Raw genomic sequence first — 26,929 nt, 5'->3', positions numbered from 1 at the left:
AGTTCTGGAGGCTGGGAAGTCCAAGATCAAGATGCTGGCAGATTCATTGTCTGGTGAGGCTCCCTTCCTTGTTCATATATGGCTGTCAGTGAACACATGGTGAGCTGTGTCCTCCAAGATGAAAGGGGTAAGGAAGCTCTCTGGGCTGGGAGTGTTCAACATAAACCTACCGTGGTTTGTCATATTAGAAAAGAGTCCATAAAAGAGCACTAATGTCATGCCAAATATAGAGATTCAGGACTCAGAAGCCATTTTGAATGTTTTCACTGACGGAAGATGGGACAATACGAGAAACATTAACTATTAAGCTGCATTGAACTGAAGCACATAAGATATGGTTAAACCCACGAATTCATAATGATACAAAAATAGTTTAAAGGTTTGCAAGGCTCAGACTGTATTTGGAACTCAGAATAAACTATTTTTTTAAATGTTTAAGATAGGGAAATATAAATACTGACATGTTTGAGAACATTAGATATAATAATGGTATTGGAATTTTATTTATTTCAGAGTCTTTATCTTTTAGAGATACACACTGATATATTTACATGTGAAATAATCTGATGTCTAGTATTTGGTTCAAAATAATCTGGGTAAGTGGGAAGGTAAATAAAGCAAGACTGGCCACATATTGATAATTGTTAAAGCAGGATAATGGTCTCATGGGGCTCACTTTACCATATCTCTATGTTTATTTATGTCTAATTGTCCACGATAAAAGTGTTTTAAAAAAAAAAAGCTAGATGCATATAGCTGATTTTGCTGTACAGCAGAAACTAACACAACATTGTGAAGCAATTATACTCCAATAAAATTTTGTAATAAAAAAAGCTAAATGACCATAAGCATGTAAATGTCTACTACAGATAAGAATATTTAACATTGTAATGATCTTGAGTCTCCACAAATTTATAATATGTATATTGAACATATTTATGATACATATATCTTCTCTAGTGGCTCAGATGGTAAAGAGTCTACTTCCAATGCGGGAGACCCAGGTTTGATCCCTGGCTGGGGAAGATCCCCTGGAGAAGGGAATGGCAACCCACTCCAGTATTCTTGCCTGGAAAATCCCATGGACGGAAGAGCCTGGTGGGCCCCCATCCTTGGGGTCACAAAGAGTCCACACTAACACACTCACTCCCTCGTGATATATATAGTAATTCAATATAAATATCAATTTAAATAAACTGACAGAAATTTTCAGAAAGCTTGATAAACTGATTTTTAAAACTCATGTGGAAAAGTTAACAGGCACAAAACATTAAGACAACTTTGATAAAGAAGAATAAACATAAGAGTGACCCACCCTCTTAGACATCAAAACATATTCAAAGCTATTTTAATTAAAACCCTGTGTTATTGAAGGGGCAATAGGAAAGAGAATGCATTAGTGAGCTCAGAAACTGACCCATGTATAAATGGGAATTCTCATCTGGGTGAGAATTAGACAACAGTAGATCATGGATGTGGAGAAGGCGATGGCACCCCACTCCAGCACTCTTGCCTGGAAAATCCAACGGGCGGAGGAGCCCGGTAGGCTGCAGTCCATGGGGTCGTGAAGAGTTGGACATGACTGAGCAACTTCACTTTCGCTTTTCACTTTCATGCATTGGAGAGGGAAATGGCAACCCACTCCAGTGTTCTTGCCTGGAGAATCCCAGGGACGGGGGAGCCTGGTGGGCTGCCATCTGTGGGGTCGCACAGAGTCGGACACGACTGAAGCGACTCAGCAGCAGATCATGGATGAGCTGTGTTGAAAAGAATAAAGTGGTTTTTCCTAGGAAATCACAGAGGAAACCAGGAGTACAGGAACTTATTCTTAATCTCTTCATGACTAAAATTTTCCATCTGAAAGTTGCTGTTTTTAGGTAAATTGAATAATCAAAATGATGAGACTTTAAAGAGTAAACTTGTACTCATGTTATTTTGCTGAGTTTGTTCTATTGATCTCTTTTACTGGGGGCTCTTTTTTGTTGGTTTACTATACCCACTTCGTCTCCAAAACCATAGTGAGAGAGCTGGAGGTGGCACGCTTACTTAGATTTTAAATGAAACTGAAATGAAAGTTCACTTCCTCATTGTGGATGCCTCATGTGACAAGTTCCAATTTCTTTTTAAAGTCACTTTAGCTGAAGTCTCACTGCTGCCTTTGAAAACTTTGGAGAGAGCCCACCGTCAACATTCTTAGTCTGGGAGCACCTGCTTATTCTGTCACGTATGTACTGTCTGTTCTTTTTCTCCTACTTGGTCCTTAAACCTTACATTGGTGTTTTTAGCTTGCTCTGCCTGCCAGGTTTTACATTGTTTCTTTGAGGAAGTAAACAATCATTCTAGCTCAATTTACCTCTTTTTTTTTTGACTAAAAAGAATCCATTTTTGAAAAGCTTAATGTTGGCTTGAATATTTCAATCCTGAGGCTAACACATAGCTTTCTTTGGACTATAATTTGAAGATTTATATGGTTAAAAATATAGCTGTTTTGAATTAAAAAGGAGTGGAAAAGAAAGTAGAATCCAGTTTGAGGGAGTTAGTCACTGAACAGTCTCTTTGTATTAAATATAGAAGTGACATTTTCAAAAGTAGTTAACACTTCTTTTTGAAGCAGATATTTTGATTTTTAGGGATAAAAAGGTAAAATGATCCAAGGATATGAAAGTAGTACATAGGAGTTGTCTTTTTAACTACCTCTGAAGGTTGTGGATGTTTGAATAGACCAGTTAAGGAGAGCTTGTGTATTCAAAATTTACCAAGATAAACTGATTTTTCAAAGGTTTGCCTTCTTCTTAAATATTATTAATATTTTGGAACAGAGAAAAGAGGATTTCCCTTGATTAGATTTGTTGTCAAATCCTGTAAAGTCCCTGCTTCCTTCATCTCCACATCCTCCCAAATTCAGATGTAAATTTGGTTTACCAGATATCAGGAAATTTTTTGGAAATCAAAATGCTATTTAGAATTGGAAGTGGCATTTTAGACAAAGACCTGCAGTTACTCCCTGTCAGTATATAATCCAGAAGGTTTCCTGCATGATTGTGATTTGTAACATTGTCTCTTTGAGACTCTGCGCTGCTTCTTGTTGTTGAAAAAAAAGTACAGTCACATTAGATGCAGCTAATATTGAGTCTTCCGGTGTCCTCTTTCCTTTAACAGAATGAAATGGCTGGGGTGGGCACTCCTGCTGTGCTCGTCTGCAATGGCACAAGTGCACAGAGACCCCACTCTGGATCATCACTGGGATCTCTGGAAGAAAACCTATGGGAAACAATACGAAGAAAAGGTGGATAGGCTGCCGTTTGAGCAATTTGCTTTTACTTAAGTACCCTTACATGTTCTTTAAAAAAAAATTATTTATTTGACTGCACCAGATTTGGGGGCTTCCCAAGTGGCTCAGATGGTAAAGAATGCACCTACAAAGCAGGAGACCCGTGTTCAATCCCTGAGTTAGGAAGATCCCTTGGAGAAGGGAATGGCAACTCATTCCAGTACTCTTGCCTGGAAAATTTCATGGATAGTATAGGAGCCTGGCAGGCTACAGTTAATGGGGTCACAAAGAGTCGGACACAACTAAATGACTGTCACCACGCCTTACTTGCAGAATGTGAACTCTTAGCTGTGGCATATGTGATCTAGTTCTCTAAGTAGGGATCGAACTCTGCACCCCGCCCCTGCACTGGGAGCATGGACTCTTCACCACTGGGCCACCAGGGAAGTCCCTCCCCTACATATTTTGGCAAGCGGTGTTTTCAATAAATGTTACACACTCATTTTCTTACCAGATTCTCTTCTTGGCCCTAGAATTTCATCAGGAAACAAAAATTTCCTGTTTTTAGGGCACTTATATTCTAGAAGGAGAGACAGGAAAGAAGTAAATAAATAAGCAGATATATAATGGAGATGAGTTTGAGCAAACTCAGGGAGATAGTGAAGGACAGGGAATCGCACAGAGCTGGACATGACTTAGCCACTGAACAACAATATGATGCAAACAGTGGAAAAAAATAAAACAAGACCTAGGGGGTTGGAAGAGGGTCTTCAGTGAAGGCTGTGAGGGGTTGGGAGTGATTATCTTACACAAGTGACAGTATGGTCAGGGAAGGCCTCACATCGGAAGGTCCCAGGCCAAGAGGGAAAGAGTGCACGTTTGAGGAACAAAAAGACCTGACTTCAGTCCCTGGCACAGAGAAGCACTGGCAGATGTTATTTCTTGACTCTCGCTTCCCACTTTGTACTTTTGTTTTTATTTCTAAACATACTTCTTAATTGACTTTCATACTTAACCCTGGTGCTTCAAATAACTAAGTCCTAAAACTATGATGATCTAGTCACTAAGTCATATCCAGCTCTTGCGAACTGCCAGGCTCCTCTGTCCATGGGATTCTCCAGGCGAGAATCCTGGAGTGGGTTGCCATTTCCTTCTCCACCTAAAACTATAATATATGAGTTTGTAAGCAAAGATTATATATAAATTTATTTATTTGATGTGATTTTTGTATAAAAATGCCCTGAGTTGTTTTCTTAGTAGTGATGAATTTCACCCTCACCCATTCCCCTTTATGGGCGAGGGTGAAAATTACAGGCCTCTAATTTCCATGTTAACCAAAGTTAAATGTGCAGTTAGCACCACTATCTGGTTAAATGAATGTTATCTTACTTTGTAATGATTCTAGTCCATTAGGAGGAGTGAAAGCGACTTTTGATTAGTACCCCACTATTAAAATCTCTCTCACAGTTCTCCTCTTTTTTTTTCCTTTCCTATACTTCATTAGATTTGTCTTTATTTTATTTTTCACTCTAGTGGTTTGGAAGTGTATCTGTATATGTCTTTTACTAGGATAACAGTAAAATCTTGCTTGAAGGCAAAGGGACTGCTTAAACTTACTACCTAGACTTACTTACTACCTAGAACCAGCACTCAGGCCTTGGTTCTAACACTCAGTGAAATTAGATGAAAAGAGTTGTTGCTGACTGCTCACTGGGCTATGGCTTGTTGTGAACTATGGCCTTGTGGGTGGAGGTGAGGGTCAGCGATTCTAAGAGGCACCATGTATATTGCATTCTATGTAAATTAAGCTCCTGGAGGGCAAGAAAATCAGTAGCCTGAATATGAATTTATGCTGGATAAAATTAAGATAATAGGACCAAAGTTATTTTTTAAAGTATGAATAATGGAATGACATCTACATGAATGAAAAAGAAATTGTGAAATGTATTAGAAATCCAATTAGAAACCTCAGAAATGAAAAAATAGAGTCATTGAAATAAGAACTCAGTAAAAGAGGTAAACTCCAAACTGGAAAGAGCTGGATAGAATCAGATCTGGAAGACAGTACCGAGGTATTCACCAAGAAGGCAGCACACAAAAATAAAATGGAAAAACTATGAAAATGTGGATAAGAGAGATGAAAGAAAGTTTGAGGCGCCAAATACATCTGATGGAATGATGATGCAGAAGCAATATTTGAAGGGATACTGGTTGAGAATTTTCCAGATATGGAAAAAAGAATGTTCCTGAATCCTCTAGTCGAAAGTGCTTTCCAGTCAAAAATACTACACAAAGGAAAATAAAGAAACCCATACCCACAAACATGTAGTGAAGCTGCAAAATATCAAAGAAAAAAAGAAAATCATGTAAGTTATCGAAATTAGAAACATGACAGTAATTAGACTGACAATAGACCTCTAATCTACAATAATAGATACCAGAAGATAATTCAGAAATACCTTCAAATAACTGAAGAAAAACAGCTATAAATTTATAATCAGACTAAACTATGTTTCAAGAGTGAGGGTAGGGACTTCCCTGGTGGTCCAGTGGCTAAGACTCCCTGCTCCCAATGCAGGGGGCTCCGATTCAATCCCTGGTCAGGGAACTAGATCCCACATGCCACAACTAAAGATCCCGCATGCTCTAACAAAGATTCTGCAGGATTTTTTCTAAGACCTAAGACAGAGTGCAGTTAAATAAATAAATAATCAATTAATATATATATATATATTTTTTTTTTTTTAAAGATGTTTTAAAAGGCCTATAGTGATTAAGTGAGTACTTATCAGCACTTTCGACTAGAGGATTCAGGAACATTCTTTTTTCCATATCTGGAAAATTCTCAACCAGTATCCCTTCAAATATTGCTTCTGATTAAGTAAGTACTAACTTACAAAGAATATGCTTCAACAAATTGCAATTTCTAAAAACAAAAACTTTCTAGCGTATTAAGGAAGTTCATTGTACATATCTAAAATGATATTAATCACCAAGAGAGCAATTAAGAGGAAGAGTTAAGATTGGTGTGCAATTTTTCCATTACACTTATTTATTCATATTCATTTATATGCATGCTCCCAGACAGATCCACATTTAATGGAATGCTTCATAATACGTATATTTTCATTATTGAACACATTTGTGCAAGATTCAGTATAATGATTTTTTTTTATTTTAGAATGAGGAAGTAGCACGGCGTCTCATCTGGGAAAAGAATCTAAAAACTGTTATGCTTCACAATCTGGAGCATTCAATGGGAATGCATTCATATGAGCTAGGCATGAACCACCTGGGAGACATGGTAGGTAAATTATAAATAATCCTACATTCATCTTTGGGTAAATTGGATTTCTGTCTCCCCAAAGGCAATTTGAAGGTAAACAACAAAGGAATGTTTTATCTGTATATGAACATAAAATTAGAAAATAGAATTTAGGGACATAAGAATTTGCAGATTCCTTATTGATCTACACTGTGACCACTTTCCTTAATAAATCCCTTCTTTAGGGGAATATTTTAAACTCACAGACCACAGTTAATTCTACTTTTATTAATTCTAGAAAATATTGCCTAAAGACTACTCACAACATTTTAGAATACGTTACCATACTTATATAAATCTAAACTGATAATGTAATATGGTCCACCTGCTTTCTTAATGGGGGAGTGTGGGTATTAATATAAAGTAACCTTTCATTAGTTGTTAGATTCTGCTCTATCTTACAAAAAATTTTCACTGTGGCCAAAATTAAGAATAATAGTACCCTTTGGAAGGGAACACGGTAAGTGGATTAAATGCAGGAATCTTTTACCGTTCTTTGTCATAAGCAAAATCAGTTTAGTCCACTTTTTAGAGAACCCTTCTTATAAAATTCTGCTTTGCTTTGAAAGAAAAATATACCTCTCTGTAACTTTTAGGTTTTTATCTTTTCCTCTTCTCCTTCCCGATGTCTGACTGGGATGCTAACGGCAAAGTGTAGGACTAAAGAGACCTGGATAATTCACCTACCAGATAGTTACCTATGTTAGTCACAACTACCACTGATTTTTCTCAGTTAAACATATTCACAGTTACAATTTTCAAGATATTGACCAGAGGATATAAGTGAAAGGACATATGTGTATATCTTTGTAGACAAGTGAAGAAGTGATATCTTCAATGAGTTCCTTGAGAGTTCCCAGCCAATGGCCAAGAAATGTCACTTACAAGTCAAGCCCTAATCAGAAATTGCCTGATTCTCTGGACTGGAGAGAGAAGGGGTGTGTTACTGAAGTGAAATACCAGGTGAGTATTATCATCTTAGGCCTCTGTACCTCAGGCAGAGGTCTCTCTTCCTTAAATACTTAGTCTAGCTGTATCATTTAGCAGTGACTCTCATAGTCCCTTAGGTTACTTTCTAAATGTGTTTGCTATTCTTATCTTCCCAACTACACTGTGACCTTCTGAAGGGCCTGGACCACACATCATACTTTTCTTATTTCCCATAGTGCTGAGAATACCAACAGTTAGAGTCATTTTTGACTAAGCGAAAAACTGTGAACTTAGCAAATAGGTCTTTAAAAAAGACTTTTAGTGTTCATACTATCCATCAACTGCACTGGACCCTCCACCAGTCAGTTACTTGAGAAATAGTATCATATGTGTGAGAAAATTTCAATCAAAAAGTTTATTCCTCCATCTCACTTAGGAATTTCAGGATTGATAGAGAGGAAATAACTAAAGCTAAATGTGACCTGTAAATTGTACCAGTCAAGTTAGTTCTTGACTAGGCTTACATTGCTAAGATAAGAAATATGGGCTTTATAAATGTGTTCCTATATTTTTGTATTTCCTTTAATTTGCTTACAAAAAAAAGCTACAAAAATCCTAAATTAATTAGGGATAACTAAGGATAAAAGGCTTTTTAGGTGGTGGTGCTGGTGGTAAAGAACCTGCCTGCCATTGCAGGAGACACAACAGACGCGGGTTCAATCCCTAGGTTGGAAAGATCCCCTGGAGATGAGCATAGCAATCCACTTCAGTATTCTTGCCTGGAGAATCCCATGGATAGAGGAGCCTTGCAGGCTCCAGTCCATAGGGTTGCAAAGAATCAGACATGACTGAAGCAACTTAGCACACAAGGATAAAACATATATATCACCTTGGAGCTCAGGATAAGGGAGAAGAATCAATGTCCTTCAAAGTTGCCCCAAGCCTGTGACCAAAGAAAAATATATAAATTAGGAAACGAATGATACTGCTAATTTCATAATTCTTTTCCACCTAGATATTTTTCTTTCAACTAGTTTTGAGTTTCTCAGTGGAATTCTCTAAAAGTTTGAGAAGACCCAATAACTACCCATCTAAGTGTTCACTATAAATATTAATAATTTAATGAGCTCCTTTCTCTGAGTACTTACATTTCAATGGGTGATTTTAGTTTAACCAAAAGCAGACTGAACTTGCTTCCTTCCAAGAGACAGCCAAGTGGAATGAGAGGAGGAGAGGGAGTGCAGTTATGATGTGGCTCAGGCCCCTGTGCACCTTTTTAAACTAAAGCAGCTTTGTGTTTTTCTATTTATGCTTCCTGGTAAAATAACTTATGATCAAAAAAATTCTACAGCTAAAAATGTCCAAAAAATGCTACATTTGGCAGGAGGAAGGGTGTTTTAGGTCAAGGGAATCATCCTACTTCCTCTCAAAAATCCCTTTCCTGTTGGCATCTATCTCCTCTATTATGGGGTAAAAATAGCTGGTATTTGGTACATGCTCAGTAAATACTATTTCTTAACATATTTGAATACGGCAATTATTCCGTGAGGTCAGCCATTCATAAATATTTATTAAAGTTAGACCTTGTTCCGGAGAACAATCATTGCCATGGTCTAAGGGGAGGGGAAACGGTAGAGGGGGAGGTTTTCCTGAACTGATGAAAGTGCTGACATGTTGGGAGTTGCGCAGTTTGCATTATGGAAGCCATCCTTGCTAACTATGATTGCCCTTGCGACTTTGTCTCTGTTGTAGGGTGCTTGTGGGTCTTGCTGGGCTTTCAGTGCCGTGGGAGCCCTGGAAGCACAAGTGAAGCTGAAAACAGGAAAGCTGGTGTCTCTGAGTGCACAGAACCTGGTGGATTGCTCAACTGTAAAATATGGGAATAAGGGCTGCAATGGCGGCTTCATGACAGAGGCTTTCCAATATATCATCGATAACAATGGCATCGATTCAGAAGCTTCCTATCCCTACAAAGCCATGGTGTGCCTGCAAGTTAACTTTTTGTGCTGCCCCTTGACCTTATGTTATCCCTCCAACTCACTGTACTAAACTTATCACCAAGCCGAGTGCTTGAGAAGCAGCGCTGCGTGGTATGTATGTGTGTGTGTATGTGAGAGAGAGAGAAGGAGAACGAACGTCAATCAAGAATCCCTAAATTCTTAAGAGTTCTCTTTCTTATGCAGCAGCCTTCTTAATTTATCAGTGGCACAATAATTTAAAACCAGCAGGTGGAGTTCATGCTTAAAAATGAATTTTCAGCAAACCTTCCTTAAAATTCTTTGTATATCTGCCTGGTATTTAAACTTTTTTGTCCTCCAAACTCCTGTGCTCAACCTTATTCTCAGATCATCAACCACACAATTCTTCTACCTTACTAAAAAGTGAAATAATGCTTTCCTCTTCCTCCAAGTCTCACCACACGTTTTGTTAAATGATATGACAGAAAATTTAGAAAAGATAAAAATATCACTCAAACTCTCCTACCTTAACCACTATTATTTTGGTATATTTCTTTCAAGTTCTTTTTCCTATAAGGCATTTTTAAAAACCTAGTTGTATACACAACAAATGTGAATTTGCAACTTCCCCGTTCTCACTTGAGATATGGTATTTTTAAACCAATATTTGGGCTTCCCTTGTGGCTTAGAGGTAAAGAATCTGCCTGTCAATGCAGGAGACATGGGTTCAGGAAGATCCCCTGGAGGAGGGAAAAGCAACCCACTCCAGTGTTCTTGCCTGGGAAATCCCATGGACAGAGGAGCCTGGCCACCTATAGTCCATGGGGTCATAAAAGAGTCAGCCACGACTTAGCAACTAAACAATCAAACCAATATTTAATCTGTAGATCATCTTGCAGGCATTATACCATCAAAAAGATTTTAAAACTCTAGACTAGAGTCTTAATGTAGTGTTTCCCTAACAATCCACCTAGAATCTGAGAGACTTTACCCTGGCAACTTTTGTACACATGAAGATGTTCACAATTTAAAGCAATAGAATAGTTCTATATTTCCTCCGTTACTGGTGAAACATAGAGCTATTAGCATTTAGAAGATTATATATTTCTTTTTAAAAACATAAGAAAGAGCCTTAGATACTTGAAAGGATGAATGAGGAAAGAAAACATATTTGCAATCCAGATCTAGGATACTGTCAATTTATAAAGAAAGTTGAAGTTCACTTCTTTATCTGACTTATCCTTTCCCCACAGGATGGAAGGTGCCAGTATGATGTAAAAAATCGAGCTGCCACGTGTTCAAGGTATATTGAACTTCCCTTCGGCAGCGAAGAGGCCTTAAAAGAAGCCGTGGCCAATAAAGGACCTGTGTCTGTTGGTATAGACGCGAGACAGACTTCTTTCTTCCTCTACAAAACTGGTAAAAACCTAGACATATTACCCTCATGCTTTATACTGCCCTCGCACTGGAGGAAAGAATGTCCACCTTCCCTATCACTCTGCCTCTGAATGCTTAGACTAGGTTAAATGGAATCCTCCACCTCATTTCACTTCATATACGTATTTTTACACCCAGTTCTAATTAGTAAAATAAGACTTGAAAAAATTTACTAAGACTGCATGCCAGGTCCTATGCTAAATTCTTTCTGCACATTATCTCATTTAATCCCCATGTGTGCTTGTTGTTCAGTTGTGTCCGACTCTTTGCGATCCCATGAACTATAGCCTGCCAGACTCCTCTGTCCTTGGAATTTTCCAGGCCAGAATGCTGGAGTAAGGTGCCATTTCTTCCTGACCCAGGGATCAAAGTTATACCTCTTGCATCTCCTGCATTGGCAGGCAGATTCTTTACCACTAGTACCACTTGGGAAGCCCCTTAATCTTTATAATAACCCTATTTACAGGTGAAAAAAAACACGTCTTAGACAGGTTAACCTACCTAAAGTCATACAGTCTGCAGGTGGTCAGCTGGGATGAGAAACTGTGCTGCCTGAGTCCAGAGCCTGAGCGCCTAGCCTCCGGGTCTACTGTGGAGTGTAGGGGCAGCACAGCAGAGTACCTGGAAGCCGCCCACTAAGCACAGAACATCAGACTAAACAAACTAGAAGGTTATCATCCTGTTTTAAAGCCTCACCTTAAAGATCATTTAATGCAGTAAAGGATGAAAATGCATAAGAATTTAGGAATATCTACAAAGAAATACAATAATATAAGTTAAAAAAATATTAGGGCTCTTCCCCAGTGGTCCAATGGTTAAGAATCTTCCTTGCCATGCAGAAGATGTGGGTTTGATCCCTGGTGGGGGAATTAAGATCACATATGCCATGGAGCAACTGAGCCCGTGAACCACGACTAGAGAGTCTGTGCACCCCAACAAAAGATCCCATGGGCTATGACGGGGACACGACACAGCCAAATAGATCATTTTTTTTAAGTGGAAAAAGGTGGCAGTTCATCAAAGGAGCTTTCTGAGGGAACTGTGATTAACTTGATGCCAAACTTTGTGAAACCAAAAAGCAAACAATAGAAAAACCCAGTTGTGACAACTATAGCATTGGGAGCAAAGAACCATGAACTCTAAATAGTTTAAGCATGAGAGTATATATTCCTCACATATATCCAAAACTGGCTAATAAGATAGTGTCACATGCCGCTTACTCTTTTTCTTTACTCATGTGTTATTCTCAGGTGTCTACTATGACCCCTCCTGTACTCAGAATGTGAATCACGGTGTACTAGTGGTTGGCTATGGTAGCCTTAATGGGAAGGACTACTGGCTTGTGAAAAACAGGTAATGTACTCATACTTTACTGTATATTTAATTAAAATTGGTATCTGGACACAGGCACTTCTCTGTATCTTAATTTCTCCAAACTTAATATGCCCAGGGAACCCAGTACCCTCCTCACCATTTTGTTCCTTTTCAGAACTTCCCATCTCACTCAAAGGCAACACAACACAACATAGTTACCCCGTTAGATACTATGAATTTGTCTTAGATCCTCCAGAACTAATCAAGCAATAAGTCAAATTAATTGTATGTCATGTCTGTTCTTGATCCTGCTCCCTCTCCACTTCTTCTATTTATTGCTCTAGTTCAGAGATCTCTTGCCTGGACTATCCCTGTAGCTTTCTAGCTGGCCTCCTTTATTTAAAAACCATTTTTTTAATTAAAAATTCTTTTGTGCAATTTTTAGAAGTTACTTTCCATTTATAGTTTTTACAAACTATCAGCTATGTTCCCCAGTTGGGGTAATACATCCTTGAGTCTGTCTTACACCCACTAGTTAGTAACACCCACTCCCCTGCACCCCCACGGAAAACCACTGCTTTGTTCTCGGTATCTGTGAGTCTGCTTCTTTTATGTTATACTCATTTGTTTATTGTATTTTTTAGATTACACATTCAAGTGATATCATATAGCATTTATTTTTCTCTGGCTAACTTATTTCATTCAGCATAATGTCCTCCAAGTCTACCCATGTTGCTGCAAATGATGAAATTTCAATATTTTTTATGATTAAGTAGTATTCCATTCAGAGAAGGCAATGGCACCCCACTCCAGTACTCTTGCCTGGAAAATCTCATGGATGGAGGAGCCTCGTGGGCTACAGTCCATGGGGTCGAAGAGTCGGACATGACTGAGTGACTTCACTTTCACTTTTTACTTTCATGCATTGGAGAAGGAAATGGCAACCCACTCCAGTGTTCTTGCCTGGAGAATCCCAGGGACAGAGGAGCCTGGTGGGCTTCCGTCTATGGGATCACACAGAGTTGGACATGACTGACGTGACTTAGCAGCAGCAGCAGCAGTATTCCATTATACATATATTCTTGATTGCTGAGCTGCTTCAGTCATGTCCCCCTCTTTGAGACCCTATGGACTGTAGCCTACCCAGCTTCTCTGTCCATGGGATTCTCCAGGCAAGAAAACTGGAGTGGGTTACCATTTCCTCCTCCAAGGGATCTTTCCAACCCATGGATCAAACCCACATCTCTTTGGTCTCCTGCATTGGCGAGACAGGTTATTTACTATTAGCACCACATGGGAATCATCTGTTGATGGGCATTTAGGTGGTTTCCATGTCTTGGCAACTGAAAATATGCTATGAATATTGGGGTGCATGTATCTTTTTGAATTAGTGTTTTTGCTTTTTCAGGATTTATACCCAGGTCTCCTTTATTCTTAAATCTGTCCCATATACTACTTTCAATCTGGTTTGTCTAGACTATAAGTTTAGAATTTTATCTCTTAGAACCAGTCAGTGTGAGATGAGTGTTCCTGAGTAGAAAAGACAAGTCACCTCTGTTCGGTCCCTACCTGTCTGTCAGCCTCAGTTCCTGGCAGTTTGTCTCACACTTTTCATTCTAGATTATTGAAACATACACAGTTACAGTTCCTATTCATATCATTTTATCTTCAATATCTTCGCATCTTGCTTGTTTTGGTCCCTCTGCCTGCAATATCCCTTTTCCTCACTTGGTTTATTCCTTCTTTTCCTTCAAAACTAGCTTAGTCATTATCTATACCGGAAAGTTTTCCCTAAATCCTTGGGCTGGGCAAAATGTCTTTTTTTTTTTTTTTTTCTATGCAAATAAACTGTCCTTTGCATTCTAGAGTATTTTACACAATATATTTAAATTGTTCATTCACCTAACTATCACCCAAGTATTCTATGTATGCCTCTGGGGCAGAGATTATGTTTTGTCTTTGAATTCTTAGCACAGTATGTGGCACCCAACAGCCCCTCAATACATGCATTAGCAGTCTTCTCCAACACTACAGTTCAAAAGCATCAATTCTTTAGCTCTCAGCTTTCTTTATGGTCCAACTCTCACATCCATACATGACTAGTGGAAAAACCATGGCTTTGACTAGACACATCTTTGTTGGCAAAGTAATGTCTCTGCTTTTTAATATGCTAAGTTTGTCATAGCTTTTCTTTCAAGGAGCAAGTGTTTTTTAATTTCATGGCTGCAGTCACCATCTGCACTGATTTTGGAGCCCCCCAAAATAAAGTCTGACACTGTTTCCATTGTTTCCCCATCTATTTGCTATGAAGTGATGGGACCAGATGCCATTATCTTAGGTTTTTGAATGTTGAGTTTTAAGCTAGATTTTTCACTCTCCTCTTTCACTTTCATCAAGAGGCTCTTTAGTTCCTCTTCACTTTCTGCCATAAGGGTGGTGTCATCTGCATATCTGAGGTTATTGATATTTCTCCAGGCAATCGTGATTCCAACTTGTGCTTCATCCAGCCCAGCATTTTGCATGATGTACTCTGCATTTAAGTTAAATAATTCAACCCCTAGCAGCCCTCAGATGTTTACGGAAAATACATAGTCTACAAATCATAAATAAACAAAAAGGTACTTTTCTACCTTTTCCACCTTGTGGCTCACAAGGAATATGGTAGTCTTTGCATAGCCCTTTGGGAAATAGTTGAAGTGATTAATATCTTGGTTCATTTAAAACCTATTCACAGCACTAATCAGCTTGGGTCCAAACCAGTGATAGCTTTTTAAAATGGAGCAATACTTTCACTTCTATATATCTTATTTACTCCCTACAGTAGGTATACTAAATTCTCTTCTCTACTGAAGTTTCTTCTTGAAGATCATACATCTTTTAGAGTTTTAATTCAAAACCTCTTCTCAGCACTTGCTAATTTAATAAGCATTTACTAGGCATCTTACAATGGGATAGATAGTATCTAGGCCATGGAAATATAAAAATTCGTAAGAAGTTATCCTATTCTGTAAGGGCTCACAGCCCACTCGAGAATTAGAACAACAAAATACAATACATCATGATATGATGTGTCTAGATTTTAGAATAAACTCAAGGGAAAATTATTCTCTATTTTTAGTAATACATTACCATCTTCAGATTATCAAAGCCTTGGTATCATCTTGTGCTCTTCCTTCTCTCCCTAAACCCACACAGCCCTGTCCCTCAGGACACTTTCTGTGGATGGGTTTTCTCTTTTCCTTTGCTAATGACATTATCTAATTCAGATTCAATTCACTCAGCTGTGGAAATTTCTTCTTAAAATATGTATCATCCAAACCTATGGTAAAAATTGTAAATAGTCCACCATTTTCATCAAAATAAAGCCTAAACTTCTGGCCAGTCATTCAAGGGTCTCCACTAAGTGACTTCAAACATAGCCTTCCAGACGTTTCTTCCACTATATTTTCATGTACCCATACTCACATTCTGGCCACAGTGAACCACTTTCTCATCATTCCCTAAATGCAGAGACACTTAGCTATTTCTAATTTGTTACTTATGCCATTTCATCTTTCTGAAATGGCCTTAAAGCCCATTGCTGCCTATAGAAACCCCACTGTCTGTGGTCAAATGGGCACCCTCATACATTCTGGTGGAAGGATTGTAAAATTTTTACAATTCTTCTTGAAAGCAATTTGATAATATGAATCAAGAACTTTCTAACTGTTCATATTCTTCATCCAGTTATTTCCATTTCTTGGAATGTATATGAAGAAAATAATCCTGAATTTTGGGAAAACTTCATACCTGATTTATGTAAATGTAGCATTTTTTTCTTTAATAGTGAAAACTAGTAAGCAACCAGAAATACCTAAAAATAGGTAGTATTAAATAAATTATGATATAATCAGCCCATGTATTAGAAATTATATTCATTGAAATCATTATCAGTAACTGAATAAAATAATTAGAATATATGTTTAAATGGAAAAAATATATAAATACAATATTTATATTCAGTATAAGTATTAAGTTTATAGCTCATTTCTCTGATATATATTATATTAAAGGACCAGAAAGAATTATACCAAATGTTAATAATGGTTGTCCTGGGGACTTCCCTGGCAGTCCAGTGAGTTAAGACCCCATGCTTCCCCTACAGGGGATGTTGGTTCCAACCCTGGTCAGGGAACTAAGATCCTACATGCCATGCACGGCTAAGGAAAAAACTGGGATCCCAAATGCCTTGTGGCACAGCAAAAAATAAAAATGTTGTCTTTGTCTTCCTTTATGTATTTTTGAAATTATCTTTAACAAATCACTTATTATTTTTAAAATTATTTTAAAAACTTATTAAAATTCTATTTATTCTTCAAAACGTACCCTGAATGGTATCTTCTCCATACCCCATTCATTAACTCAGAATTATTTCTCTAACTTCTAGCTCTAGCAATACTTTATGGATTCTATTATAGCATTTAGCAAATTGTTCAGTTCAGTTCAGTCGCTCAGTCGTGTCCGACTCTTTGCAACCCCATGAATCGCAGCACACCAGGCCTCCCTGTTCATCACCATCTCCCAGAGTTCATCCAGACTCACGTCCATTGAGTACGTGATGCCATCCAGCCATCTCATCCTCGGTTGTCCCCTTCTCCTCCTGCCCCCAATCCCTCCCAGCATCAGAGTCTTTTCCAATGAGTCAACTCTTCGCATGAGGTGGCCAAAGTACTGGAGTTGCAGCTTTAGCATCATTCCCTCCAAAGAAATCCCAGGGTTGATCTCCTTCAGAATGGACTGGTTGGATCTCCTTGCAGTCCAAGGCACTCTCAAGAGTCTTCTCCAACACCACAGTTCAAAAGCATCAATTCTTTGGCGCTCAGCCTTCTTCACAGTCCAAGTCTCACATCCATACATGACCACAGGAAAAACCATAGCCTTGACTAGATGGACCTTAGTTGGCAAAGTAATGACTCTGCTTTTGAGTATACTATCTAGGTTGGTCATAACTTTTCTTCCAAGGAGTAAATTCTAGCTTCTATTATAGCTATTTCTAAAAATCATGCTCTGCTCACTAAAATATAAACTCCTCAGTGGTAGAATAGTCTCTTGCTCCTGTTTATATCTTCATTTCATACGTTGATTCAACAAACATATATTGAGCACCTACCATGCACCAAGTATAGTGTTAGACAATGAAAAATACAGCCTTTCTCTATCATCCTTCAAGATTGATTTTTGGCGGGGGGGGGGGGTGCTTCCCTGATAGGTCAGTTGGTAAAGAATCCCCCTGCAATGCAGGAGACATCAGTCCGATTCCTGGGTTGGGAAGAGTCCCCTGGAGAAGAGAAAGGCTACCTACTCCAGTATTCTGGTCTGGAAAATTCCATGGACTCTAGAGTCAATGGGGTTGCAAAGAGTCAGACATGACTGAGCGACTTTAAAAAATTTAAAAAAAAATCCCTCAAGATACTCATGCTCTAAAACGTAGAGTCAAGGAAACAGGCAGATACAGGTGACCATCCCAATAGAATGCAATAAATGCTAAGATGGGGGTATGCGTCCATTGCAGTGGAAGCACAGAAGGGTTCCTGGCCTAGCTTGGGGAGTCTGGGAAGGCCTTTTAGCCAGATTATTTGACTGAATCTTGAAGGAGGAGAAAGAAATAGCCAGACGAAGAAGGGTAATCAGAACAGAGGAAGGTAAATGTGCCAAAGTCCAAAACTGAGAGAAAGTAAATGAGTTGAGAACACTGCAGCCTGTTAGAAAGAGATGTGAGATAGGAAGGGAAAAAGTTATGAACAACCGCAACAATTGCTGGCCCAACAAAGATAGATTGGACATAATCATGAATTACAGGCTCCACAGAGGTTTACTCAAACAAAGCCCTCTTAATATTATCAAACTTGTTCTTAATGCTCTCCTGAAAGGTTAGATTCTATGTGATTTCCAATGATACCAAGTTAACCTTCAGTAGAAGAATGTGGAGGTCTTCCTCTAATTGGCCTCTTCTTTTTTTTATTTTCCTGTTGTTTCTACTTAATCTTTTTGGTATGTATATAACACTGTTCTATGTTCCTGAATTTTTCTCCCTTTCTGGATATAAGTAATTAGCTCCTTTTTATAATACAGTACAGCATAATAAATAAAAGCATTAACTTTGAAGTCTGGGAGACCCTACTTAGAATTTACTGTCTGTGTGACCTTAGGCAAGTTATTTAACATCTTATTTAATATCTTGAATAAATTTCAGTTTTCCCATTTGTAAAATGGGACTAATAGTCTCAAGATTACTATAAGGATTAAACAAGGTTATGTAAAACATTTATCACATAGTATCTGGCACAGATCATGTATAAGAAATCATAGTTATTATTTTTTATTATTCCTCCTTTAAATTCCTATTAAGAGAATATGATCTGATATAGAAAACTATGCCCTCAGCAATATCCCAATGTAAATGCAGTTATAAGTTTTACAGAATGTTTTCATAATGTCTAGCAATATATGTAAATGACTTAATACCAAAATATACTTGAGTAAAAATTATTTTATGGGAGCCAAAATAATGTAAAATACCTGATTATAAACCCTCTGATGGTTTGACTGAATCCAGGAATAAAGCTGGAGAGTATAAGTAAAGAATGATGAACTACATATTTCTCCAGGGACATCTCCCTAAATATTAGGCACTAGAGATTTTTGAGGTTAAACTACCTAAGAAGATCCTTAGTTATTTGGATAGTCTATGTTGCCAATGATGGGCAGATCTATAAATTTAGAAAGCTAGCTGAACTAGAGATACAACTGCTAGGGACTTAGAAAAATTTAGGAGCCTGACAAGGACACATTGGTCAGACTGCCCTCAAGATGGACCAAGATTGTCTTTGCAGAAAAAAGGGAGGAGTTTTATTTAATATGCAGATCAATGAGAAATGGAGGCTCCACAGTTATTGGGCATAAGACAACTTTGACCTGAGGAAAAAGTTAAAGGTATTAACTATGTGCCCAATAGATCTTTAAACACACATGTATTCACATACACACAGTCATGTAAACATACACACCAAAAACTAAGTACCCAGGATGCCTTGAAGCAATACCTGGTGACCTCTCTAAGATAAACAGTTGTGAAATAGATGGGCTTCTAGGTAATGCAGTAAGTTGATGGAGTAGGTTGGGAGTGGGTACAGAAATGACTCCTCTTTATCCTTCCTGCTAAGTCACTTCAGTCGTGTCCAACTCTGTGTGACCCCATAGACGGCAGCCCACCAGGCTCCCCCATCCCTGGGATTCTCCAGGCAAGAACACTGGAGTGGGTTGCCATTTCTTTCTCCAATGCATGAAAGTGAAAAGTGAAAGGGAAGTCACTCAGTCGTGTCCGACTCTTTGCGACTCCATGGACTGCAGCCTACCAGGCTCCTCTGTCCATGGGATTTTCCAGGCAAGAGTACTGGAGTGGGGTGCCATCGCCTTCTCCGTCTTTATTTTTAAGTTATTAAAGTATAAACTAGGAAAAAAGAATACTCCATTTTCCGTCACTGAAAACTTGTCTGATCTTTCAAGAGATCCTGACTTTCAGTGTAGAGTTAGGGTACAGGTTTTACATGAAACATTATAAGAATCTATATTAAATTCATACATACTGCCTCTTCTCAATGGAATCAAAGCCTGAAATAAGATCTAAAAGGAAAAAAGTTACAACCTAGTGATTTTTCTTAGAAATTTCTATATAAAGAGATTAAGAATATGCTTATTGATTTATAACTCAAGACAGGTATTTATTACACCATTTCACTGAAATCACTCTTGCCCAGATTGCCACTCACCTCCATCTTGCCTCATTAAACACTTTTCAAGTCTCATCTTACCTGCCCTTTTAACGTTTGATGTATAATTTCTCTCTCTGTTCTGAAACTCTTTATTTAACTTCCAGAGGACCGCATTCTTCTGGCTTTCCTCCTCCTCTGCTTCAGTCTCTTGAGTTCCTTAGTTCCTTTTTTTACTTCTTACTTCTAAACATTAGACCTCAGTTCCCTATCTCTCTCAGCTCACTCCTCAGATGATCTCATTTAGTCTTATGGTTTTAAACATCATGTATGTGCTGAGGACTCTTACCTTTATAACTTGAGTGTTAGACTCCATGTCCAACTGTCTACCATTTGACCTCTTCACCTGTGCGTCTCTGCTGCTGCTGGTATGTCGCTTCAGTCGTGTCTGACTCTGTGTGACCCCGTAGATGGCAGCCCACCAGGCTCCCCCGTCCCTGGGATTCTCCAGGCAAGAACACTGGAGTGTCTCTAGGCTCTTTAATTTAACATGTTCAAAATAGAACTCTTGACTCTCTGCTACTGCCCCAATTTCCTCCGTCTTGGTAAATGCCAACAGCATTTACTCCAGGCCAAAACATTAGAGCCATCTTTTCTTTCTTCATATGGTATCCTACGTCTAATCTATCAGCAAATCCTGTCATTTCTACCATCACTAAATTACCCCAAATCGTATTACGTCTCAATACCTCTACTGTTACCACTCTAGTTCAAGCCACTGTGCATCTCTCTTGGTCTACTGCAATAATCTCCCAACTGATAGTCACTTTCCCTCTCCTTTGCCTATAGTCAATCCTCTACATAGTAGCCAGAATGATCTTTTTTTAATCAAAAAAACCAATTTTATTACTCTTCTACTCTAACCCCTCTCATGGCTCCCTCTACACTCAGAATAAAACTCATGATAAGTAAAGCATGACATTATCTGGACTCAACCTGCCTCTCCAACCACCTCTCCAAATCCTTTCTCCTCTCTCATTCAGTTTTGGGTACATTAGACTTATTGCTGTTTCTCAGACATACCAAGATTATCCCCAGCTCTTTCCCCAGGTCTTTGCATCACTTGTACCTTCACTTTTCTTAGGTCTTTGCTCAAATATTTCCTCAGATAAGCATCCTCTGACTATATTATCTAAAATGTAGCCCTGGGGAATTCCATGGCAGCCCAGTTGTTAGGACTCGGTGCTTTCACTACTTGCCCACGTTTGATACCTGGCCAGGGAACTAATGTCCTACAAGCTATGTGGCGCAGCCAAAGAATAAAATAAAATATAGCCCTGACTCCCAACACTTTGCATCCCCTTACCATTTATTTTTCTTTATACTGAAAGAAGGTGACAGTTTTAGTCGCTCAGTCATGTCCAACTCTTTGGAACCCTATGGACTGTAGCCCACCAGGCTTCTCTGTTGATGGAATTCTGTAGGCAAGAATACTGGAGTAGGTAGCCATTCCCTTCTCCAGGTTCTTTATGGTACTTATATCATATTACATATTTCTTTGATTATTGTATGTTTCCCCTGTAGAATGTATATAGGCTTTAAAAAGACTTTGTCTACCTTGTTTACCTCCATAATCCTAATGCCTAGAGTAGTGTCTGGCACAGCCTAGAAAGTTCAAAGCTGTAATTTGTTAGAAAGGAAATCAGCATGTATTTTAGAAGGAATTTCTGATGTTAGTGTCTATAGTATGCAGGGAGAAAGTAGAAGGACCAAACACCCTATTTTGTTACCAAGACGTTTCCCAGGCCACAAGACTTTGTGATTTTTTAAAATGCTATTTCTTTATTATTACTTATTTACTTTATTTTTGGCTCTGCTGGGTCTTCATTGCTTTACACGGGCTCTCTCCACTTGCAGTGAGCGGGGGCTGCTCTTCCTTGCGGTGGGCAGGGTTCTTATTGCAGTGGCTTCTCGTGTGGAGCACAGCCTCTAGGGCACCTGAGCTTCAGTAGTTGCAGCACACAGGCTTAGCTGCTCTGCAGCATGTGGAATATTCCAAGACTAGGGATCAAACCCATGTCCCCTGCATTGGTCAGTGGATTCTTATCCACTGCACCACCAGGGAAGCCCATAGGATTTTATTTTTAAAACCAGGACAATCCTAGGCAATATGGAACTGTTACTCACCCTAGGAAAAGCACTACATATTTTTGAAGGGGTTGGATTCCCCTTTGAGTCCAATCAGATGGACTTATACTTGGATAAAAACAAAAACAGCCATCTCTACTTGTCAAGCATTTACTACAGACACTGTGCAAGCACTTTAAATACATTTTCTCATTTAATTTCTAAGGTAATCTATAATATAGGCATTTTATCCCCTTAACACAGGATAGGAAGCTCCTGATACTGGGAGAATTAAGAAACTTGCCCGAAGTTGAACAGTTTGAGTGAAAGGTCTATAGAGTTAATAAAAGTAAACAACTTGGTAAGGACTGAAATGAACATTTGGAACTGATCTTGCACAATTCTGAAGACAAAAATTTGTCCTCAAATATTTATCTAGCTTGAGGTTTTTAATCAGTTGTATTTTTAAAAACAGAGTTAGCAGTACTCAGCCAAAAAGAGATCTGGGATGTTCTACAAAGTTGGGCCAGTTGACTTTCTCTGGGACTGGGACTGAATTGAATTGGATATTGAATGGGATCAGGGACTGATCAATCTCACTGACTAAGTTCATATTACTAGTCATAAGAGCCTCCACTCAACTTTCATTACCAGAACTTAAGTCTAAATTCAGTTTATCTAAAATTTTTACCTATTTTTTAGGCAGTAAAAAGATCCTGGATGTTCTGGTTTGAATTCCATTCCCTATACTACCTCACTCACAGGAAGAATGTAGAGAAAAGGATAGTTTAAAAGTTAGTATAGGCTTTGGCATAAAAGCCTAGATTTGAACCCTTGCTTTGCAATTAACCACTTGCATGACTTTGGGCAAGCCACTTTACCTCTGCCTGTTTTTTTCTTTAGTAAAAAGAAGATAATATACCTACCTCATAGGATGATGATTAAATGAGATAATATATGTTAAGCTACTTAGCACAGAGTAAGTGCTCAATAAGTGGTGGCTATTGATACTAATAATAGCTTAGCCAGAGTTTATTATTGCTTTTGCTTTTCGAACTGGATACTGAAAACCTGCATCCATTGATGAGAGGTGACAGTGGAGTTTGGATTTTATTCTCAAGGTATTAGGGAGGCATTCAAGAATTTTAAATGGGAATGGCAATAAATGAAAGGAATCAAAAAAGGAGCCCAGTGAGTTCTCTGGAGGTCCAGTGGTTAGAACTTGGTGTTTTCACTGCAGGGCCCTGGCTGAATCCCTGACCAGAGAACTGAGATCCTCCAAGACATGTGTATGACGTGGGTGCTCAGTCGTTCAGACATGTCCGACTTTCTGGGACCTTTTGGACTGTAGCCCTCCAGGCTCCTCTGTCCATGGGATTTCACAGGCAAGAATACTGGAGTGGGTTGCCATTTCCTACTCCAGAGGATATTTCTGACCCAGGGATCAAACCTGTGTCTCCTGCATCTCCTGCTTTGGCAGGCAGATTCTTTACCACTGAGCCACCAGAGAAGCCTGTGGTGAGGCAAAAAAAAAAAAAGAAAAGAAAAAGCCCATAAGAGAGTTTAAGAAAGAGTGATCAGAAAGAGAAGAGAAAATCAGGATACAGTAGTATTTTAAAGCCAAGAGGGAAGTGAGGTGAGAGTTGTAAAAGTGAAAATCACAGTTGTGTCCTATTCTTTGTGACCCCATAGACCATACAGTCCATGGAATTCTCCAGGCCAGAATAGTGGAGTGGGTAGCCTTTCCTTTCTCCAGGGGGGTCTTCCCAACCCGGGAGTTGAACCCAGGTCTCCTGCATTGCAGGCAGATTCTGTACCAGCTGAGCCACAAGGGAAGCCTGAGATGAGAGTAGATAACTGTGTTAAATGGTACGAGAGAGAGAGAAACAACACCTGAAGATTGTCTAGTGAATGGCTGATACATAGAACATTTAAGGCCTATTGAAGAACAGCTACTTTAAATTATGCCACTTGTCTTTTTCCAATAAGCCAGCATGTCTTAGTTTCTCCACTGCAGGCAAAAACACAACCTTCCTTTGAGTACTGAGCAAAAATTTGCAACAACTTCCCTTTGCCTAGGGAGTTAAGCAAGTTCCTCAGTCTGCTGTTCTATGCTCTGTATAACTTAGCCCCAAACCAACCTTCTATCTTCCCACTGGTTTCCTAAGGATGTTTAATTTTCTTTTCAACTGAATTCCTTGCTGCTCTTCAAATAAAATCACAGTAATCTGAGCTTTTATTTGTATGCTAGTTATAGCACAGTTCATACAGAGTATGAATTTTGCCTTATATTATAATTACCTGTATAATTATAATTATATAATTATAAAATCTCAGAATAATAAAGAACCTCACAAGTCATTTCTCTTGCAAGGATTTTGTCAATTTTTTTACTAGTATGTGAAAAAGGGAGAAAAAATATTTTGGTGAATCTTTCATAAATCTAAATTTATTTGATTCAAAGGACTATCCTTAGAGATCATGTCCCCTCAAGTTTTGTTTTTGGTGTTAAAATTTCCTTTCTTTTACAATATGATGGTGATAATAAAGAGTTTTTCTTTTTAATGTCTGCTGCTGCTGCTAAGTCGCTTCAGTCGTGTCTGACTCTGTGCAACCCCATAGATGGAAGCCCACCAGGCTCCCCCATCCCCGAGATTCTCTAGGCAAGAACACTGGAGTGGGTTGCTATTTCCTTCTCCAATGCATGAAAGTGAAAAGGGAAAAGTGAAAGTGAAGTCGCTCAGTCGTGTCCAACTCTTAGCGACCCCATGGACTGCAGCCCACCAGGCTCCTCCATCCATGGGATTTTCCAGGCAAGAGTATTGGAGTGGGGTGCCATTGCCTTCTCCTTTTAATGTCTAGTACTTGCTAATTTAAAAACTGGTAACTTTATGTCAATCTGCAAAAGTTTTTGAAATTCTTGAAGTCTGTGAAATGTTAAAGTCATGAACCACTGATCTCCTCTAACCCTTATCTGACCCAGAAATTCCCTCTCTAGCAACATCTCTAACAAGTTATGTAAACCTCTGATTGAACACTTCCAGTGCCAGGGAGCTCATCTCCTCCCAAAGTAGCATATTCCATTTTTTTTTACAGATTTAACTGTAAACAAGTCTGAGCTCCACTTCAAAAAGGTGTTTGAGAGCTACTCTTTTAGAAAACTCCTGTCCTATGCCTTTTCCCTAGTGATCTCTCAAAATATTTCTACATGACACTCTGAAGAAATTGAAGTTTGATAGGAAGTCATCGACTTTGATCCTGTTATACAAAAATACTTCAAGATGGGGCCTTGGAAAATATAATAAAACTCATTCTATGCAGAAGCAGGAGGATTTATAGGTTTGTAATGAAACATATTATTTTCCTAGGTATTAAATTAGGTATTAATCTGTTCAATATAGCAATAAAACCTATCAAACCATCCTTTGAAAATTGCCTGAAAGCACTGGGGAAATTATTATATATTGTGTTGTTCTAATTTTGCTTTATAGATTCTTTTATATAATCACTTTAGGAGAAAAGCCATCTAAGATTGAAAATTGATAATGTGGTTTGTTTATATTCATTTGTAATTTTGTGTTACTTCTTTTTCTAAAGCTGGGGCCTCAACTTTGGTGACCAAGGATATATACGGATGGCAAGAAATAGTGGAAATCACTGTGGGATTGCTAATTTTCCTTCTTACCCAGAAATCTAAAGGACCTCTTTGTTTTATAACAATTCAAGAAAAAAGAACCACTTTCTCACAATTTAATTTTACCTGCTGTGACAGTAGAAATAAGTGTGATATGATCAATATATATTTACTGTACTAACAGAAAATATAGCTTGATTCATCTACTTTTTTTAGCTTTGCAGATCTTGGGGAAAAGTTTGCTAAGTAAATTAATAATGTATAATAGATATAATTGTATGAACGTTAGTCAACTGAGACAATCTGTTGTGTTTATCACTCTCTTCTTTGTCCTTTTAAGTTCCCTAATATGCTGTTGAAACTTGATGGCATATAGATGCTTAATAAATATATATCTTTTCAACTCTGTATCATTACCACATACCATTCTCTTTTATTCTTAAGTAACTATTATAATCTGTTATAAGAATATAAATTGTGTGCTGGTGATGTGCTATGGCAACTTTATGGAAGAAACTATTAGATTATTAATGTCCTGAGATTGTATCTTTGCACATAAAAGGATTCAGTAAATATTTTAAAATCAGCAATGTCAAAGAAGACAAATGCTAATGAGACAATCTATTTTCAAGCACTTTGTAAGAATTATTTTATTGATCAACAATAAATATACTAATTCAAATTATTTTTACCTAAGTCATTAGCAATTTGGCCAGTACCTTTTGAGGGCAAAAAGTCAACCTGAATAAATAAACAAACTGCATTTCTTTAAAATAATGCATTGCCCATATTTTATCTAATTTGGATTGATATTCCTCACACCTGCTCCAGATTAAGAGACAGTTCCTGAAGAGGTAGCAGGAACTTTAAATTGTCTAAGTTCATGTCTATGATATGAAAAATGGATGGGATGATGCCATCAGTATATCATAAACTGAACTTAAACTAATCTTTGGTTCCCTTGTCACAAAGTACACTTTAAAGAAAAAGAATTGCTCACTATAAAAACATAGTAGTAACATATGACTATCATCAAAACTGTAGAAAAACATTGTAGTTTAAAAGTATTTAGTTGACAGCACTTCCCTGGTGATCCAGTGGCTAAGACTCTGAGCTCCCAATGTAGGGGACCTGGGTTCAATCTCTGGTTAGAAAACTAGGTCCCACATGCCACAAGTAAGACCC

The 26,929-nt window shown here is 38.3% G+C and overlaps 1 protein-coding gene across 2 annotated transcripts; it reads left to right on the top strand.

Annotated features, from left to right (window-relative positions):
- On the top strand, nt 1-26,429 carry CTSS (cathepsin S). 2 transcript variants are annotated; one of them, XM_069603704.1, is made up of 9 exons: nt 1-127; nt 2,130-2,224; nt 3,160-3,286; nt 6,453-6,575; nt 7,410-7,559; nt 9,279-9,506; nt 10,738-10,903; nt 12,172-12,274; nt 25,708-26,429. In XM_069603704.1, exons 3-9 carry the CDS (start codon nt 3,161-3,163, stop codon nt 25,805-25,807), a joined length of 996 nt encoding a protein of 331 aa, XP_069459805.1. In that variant the 5' UTR covers nt 1-127; nt 2,130-2,224; nt 3,160; the 3' UTR covers nt 25,808-26,429. The 2 variants fall into 2 exon arrangements, with proteins under 2 accessions (XP_069459805.1, XP_069459813.1); XM_069603712.1 differs by lacking the exon at nt 1-127 and adding an exon at nt 1,030-1,877.
- Nucleotides 26,430-26,929: the final 500 nt, after the last annotated feature.

This window comes from Ovis canadensis, chromosome 1, assembly GCF_042477335.2.
Source record: "Ovis canadensis isolate MfBH-ARS-UI-01 breed Bighorn chromosome 1, ARS-UI_OviCan_v2, whole genome shotgun sequence".
In the NCBI taxonomy this organism is placed as follows: Eukaryota; Metazoa; Chordata; class Mammalia; order Artiodactyla; family Bovidae; genus Ovis; species Ovis canadensis.
The sequence above is the reverse complement of the archived record's forward strand: the minus strand, read 5'-3'. Positions and strand labels throughout refer to the sequence as shown.

What these genes read in the sequence shown, in the direction of transcription:
- CTSS (XM_069603704.1), top strand. Translation starts at nt 3,161, where the DNA reads ATGAAATGGCTGGGGTGGGCACTCCTGCTGTGCTCGTCTGCAATGGCA. An exon ending in TTACTGAAGTGAAATACCAG is followed by an intron (nt 7,560 to 9,278) that starts GTGAGTATTATC and finishes TCTCTGTTGTAG; the next exon opens with GGTGCTTGTGGGTCTTGCTG. An exon ending in CCTATCCCTACAAAGCCATG is followed by an intron (nt 9,507 to 10,737) that starts GTGTGCCTGCAA and finishes CTTTCCCCACAG; the next exon opens with GATGGAAGGTGCCAGTATGA.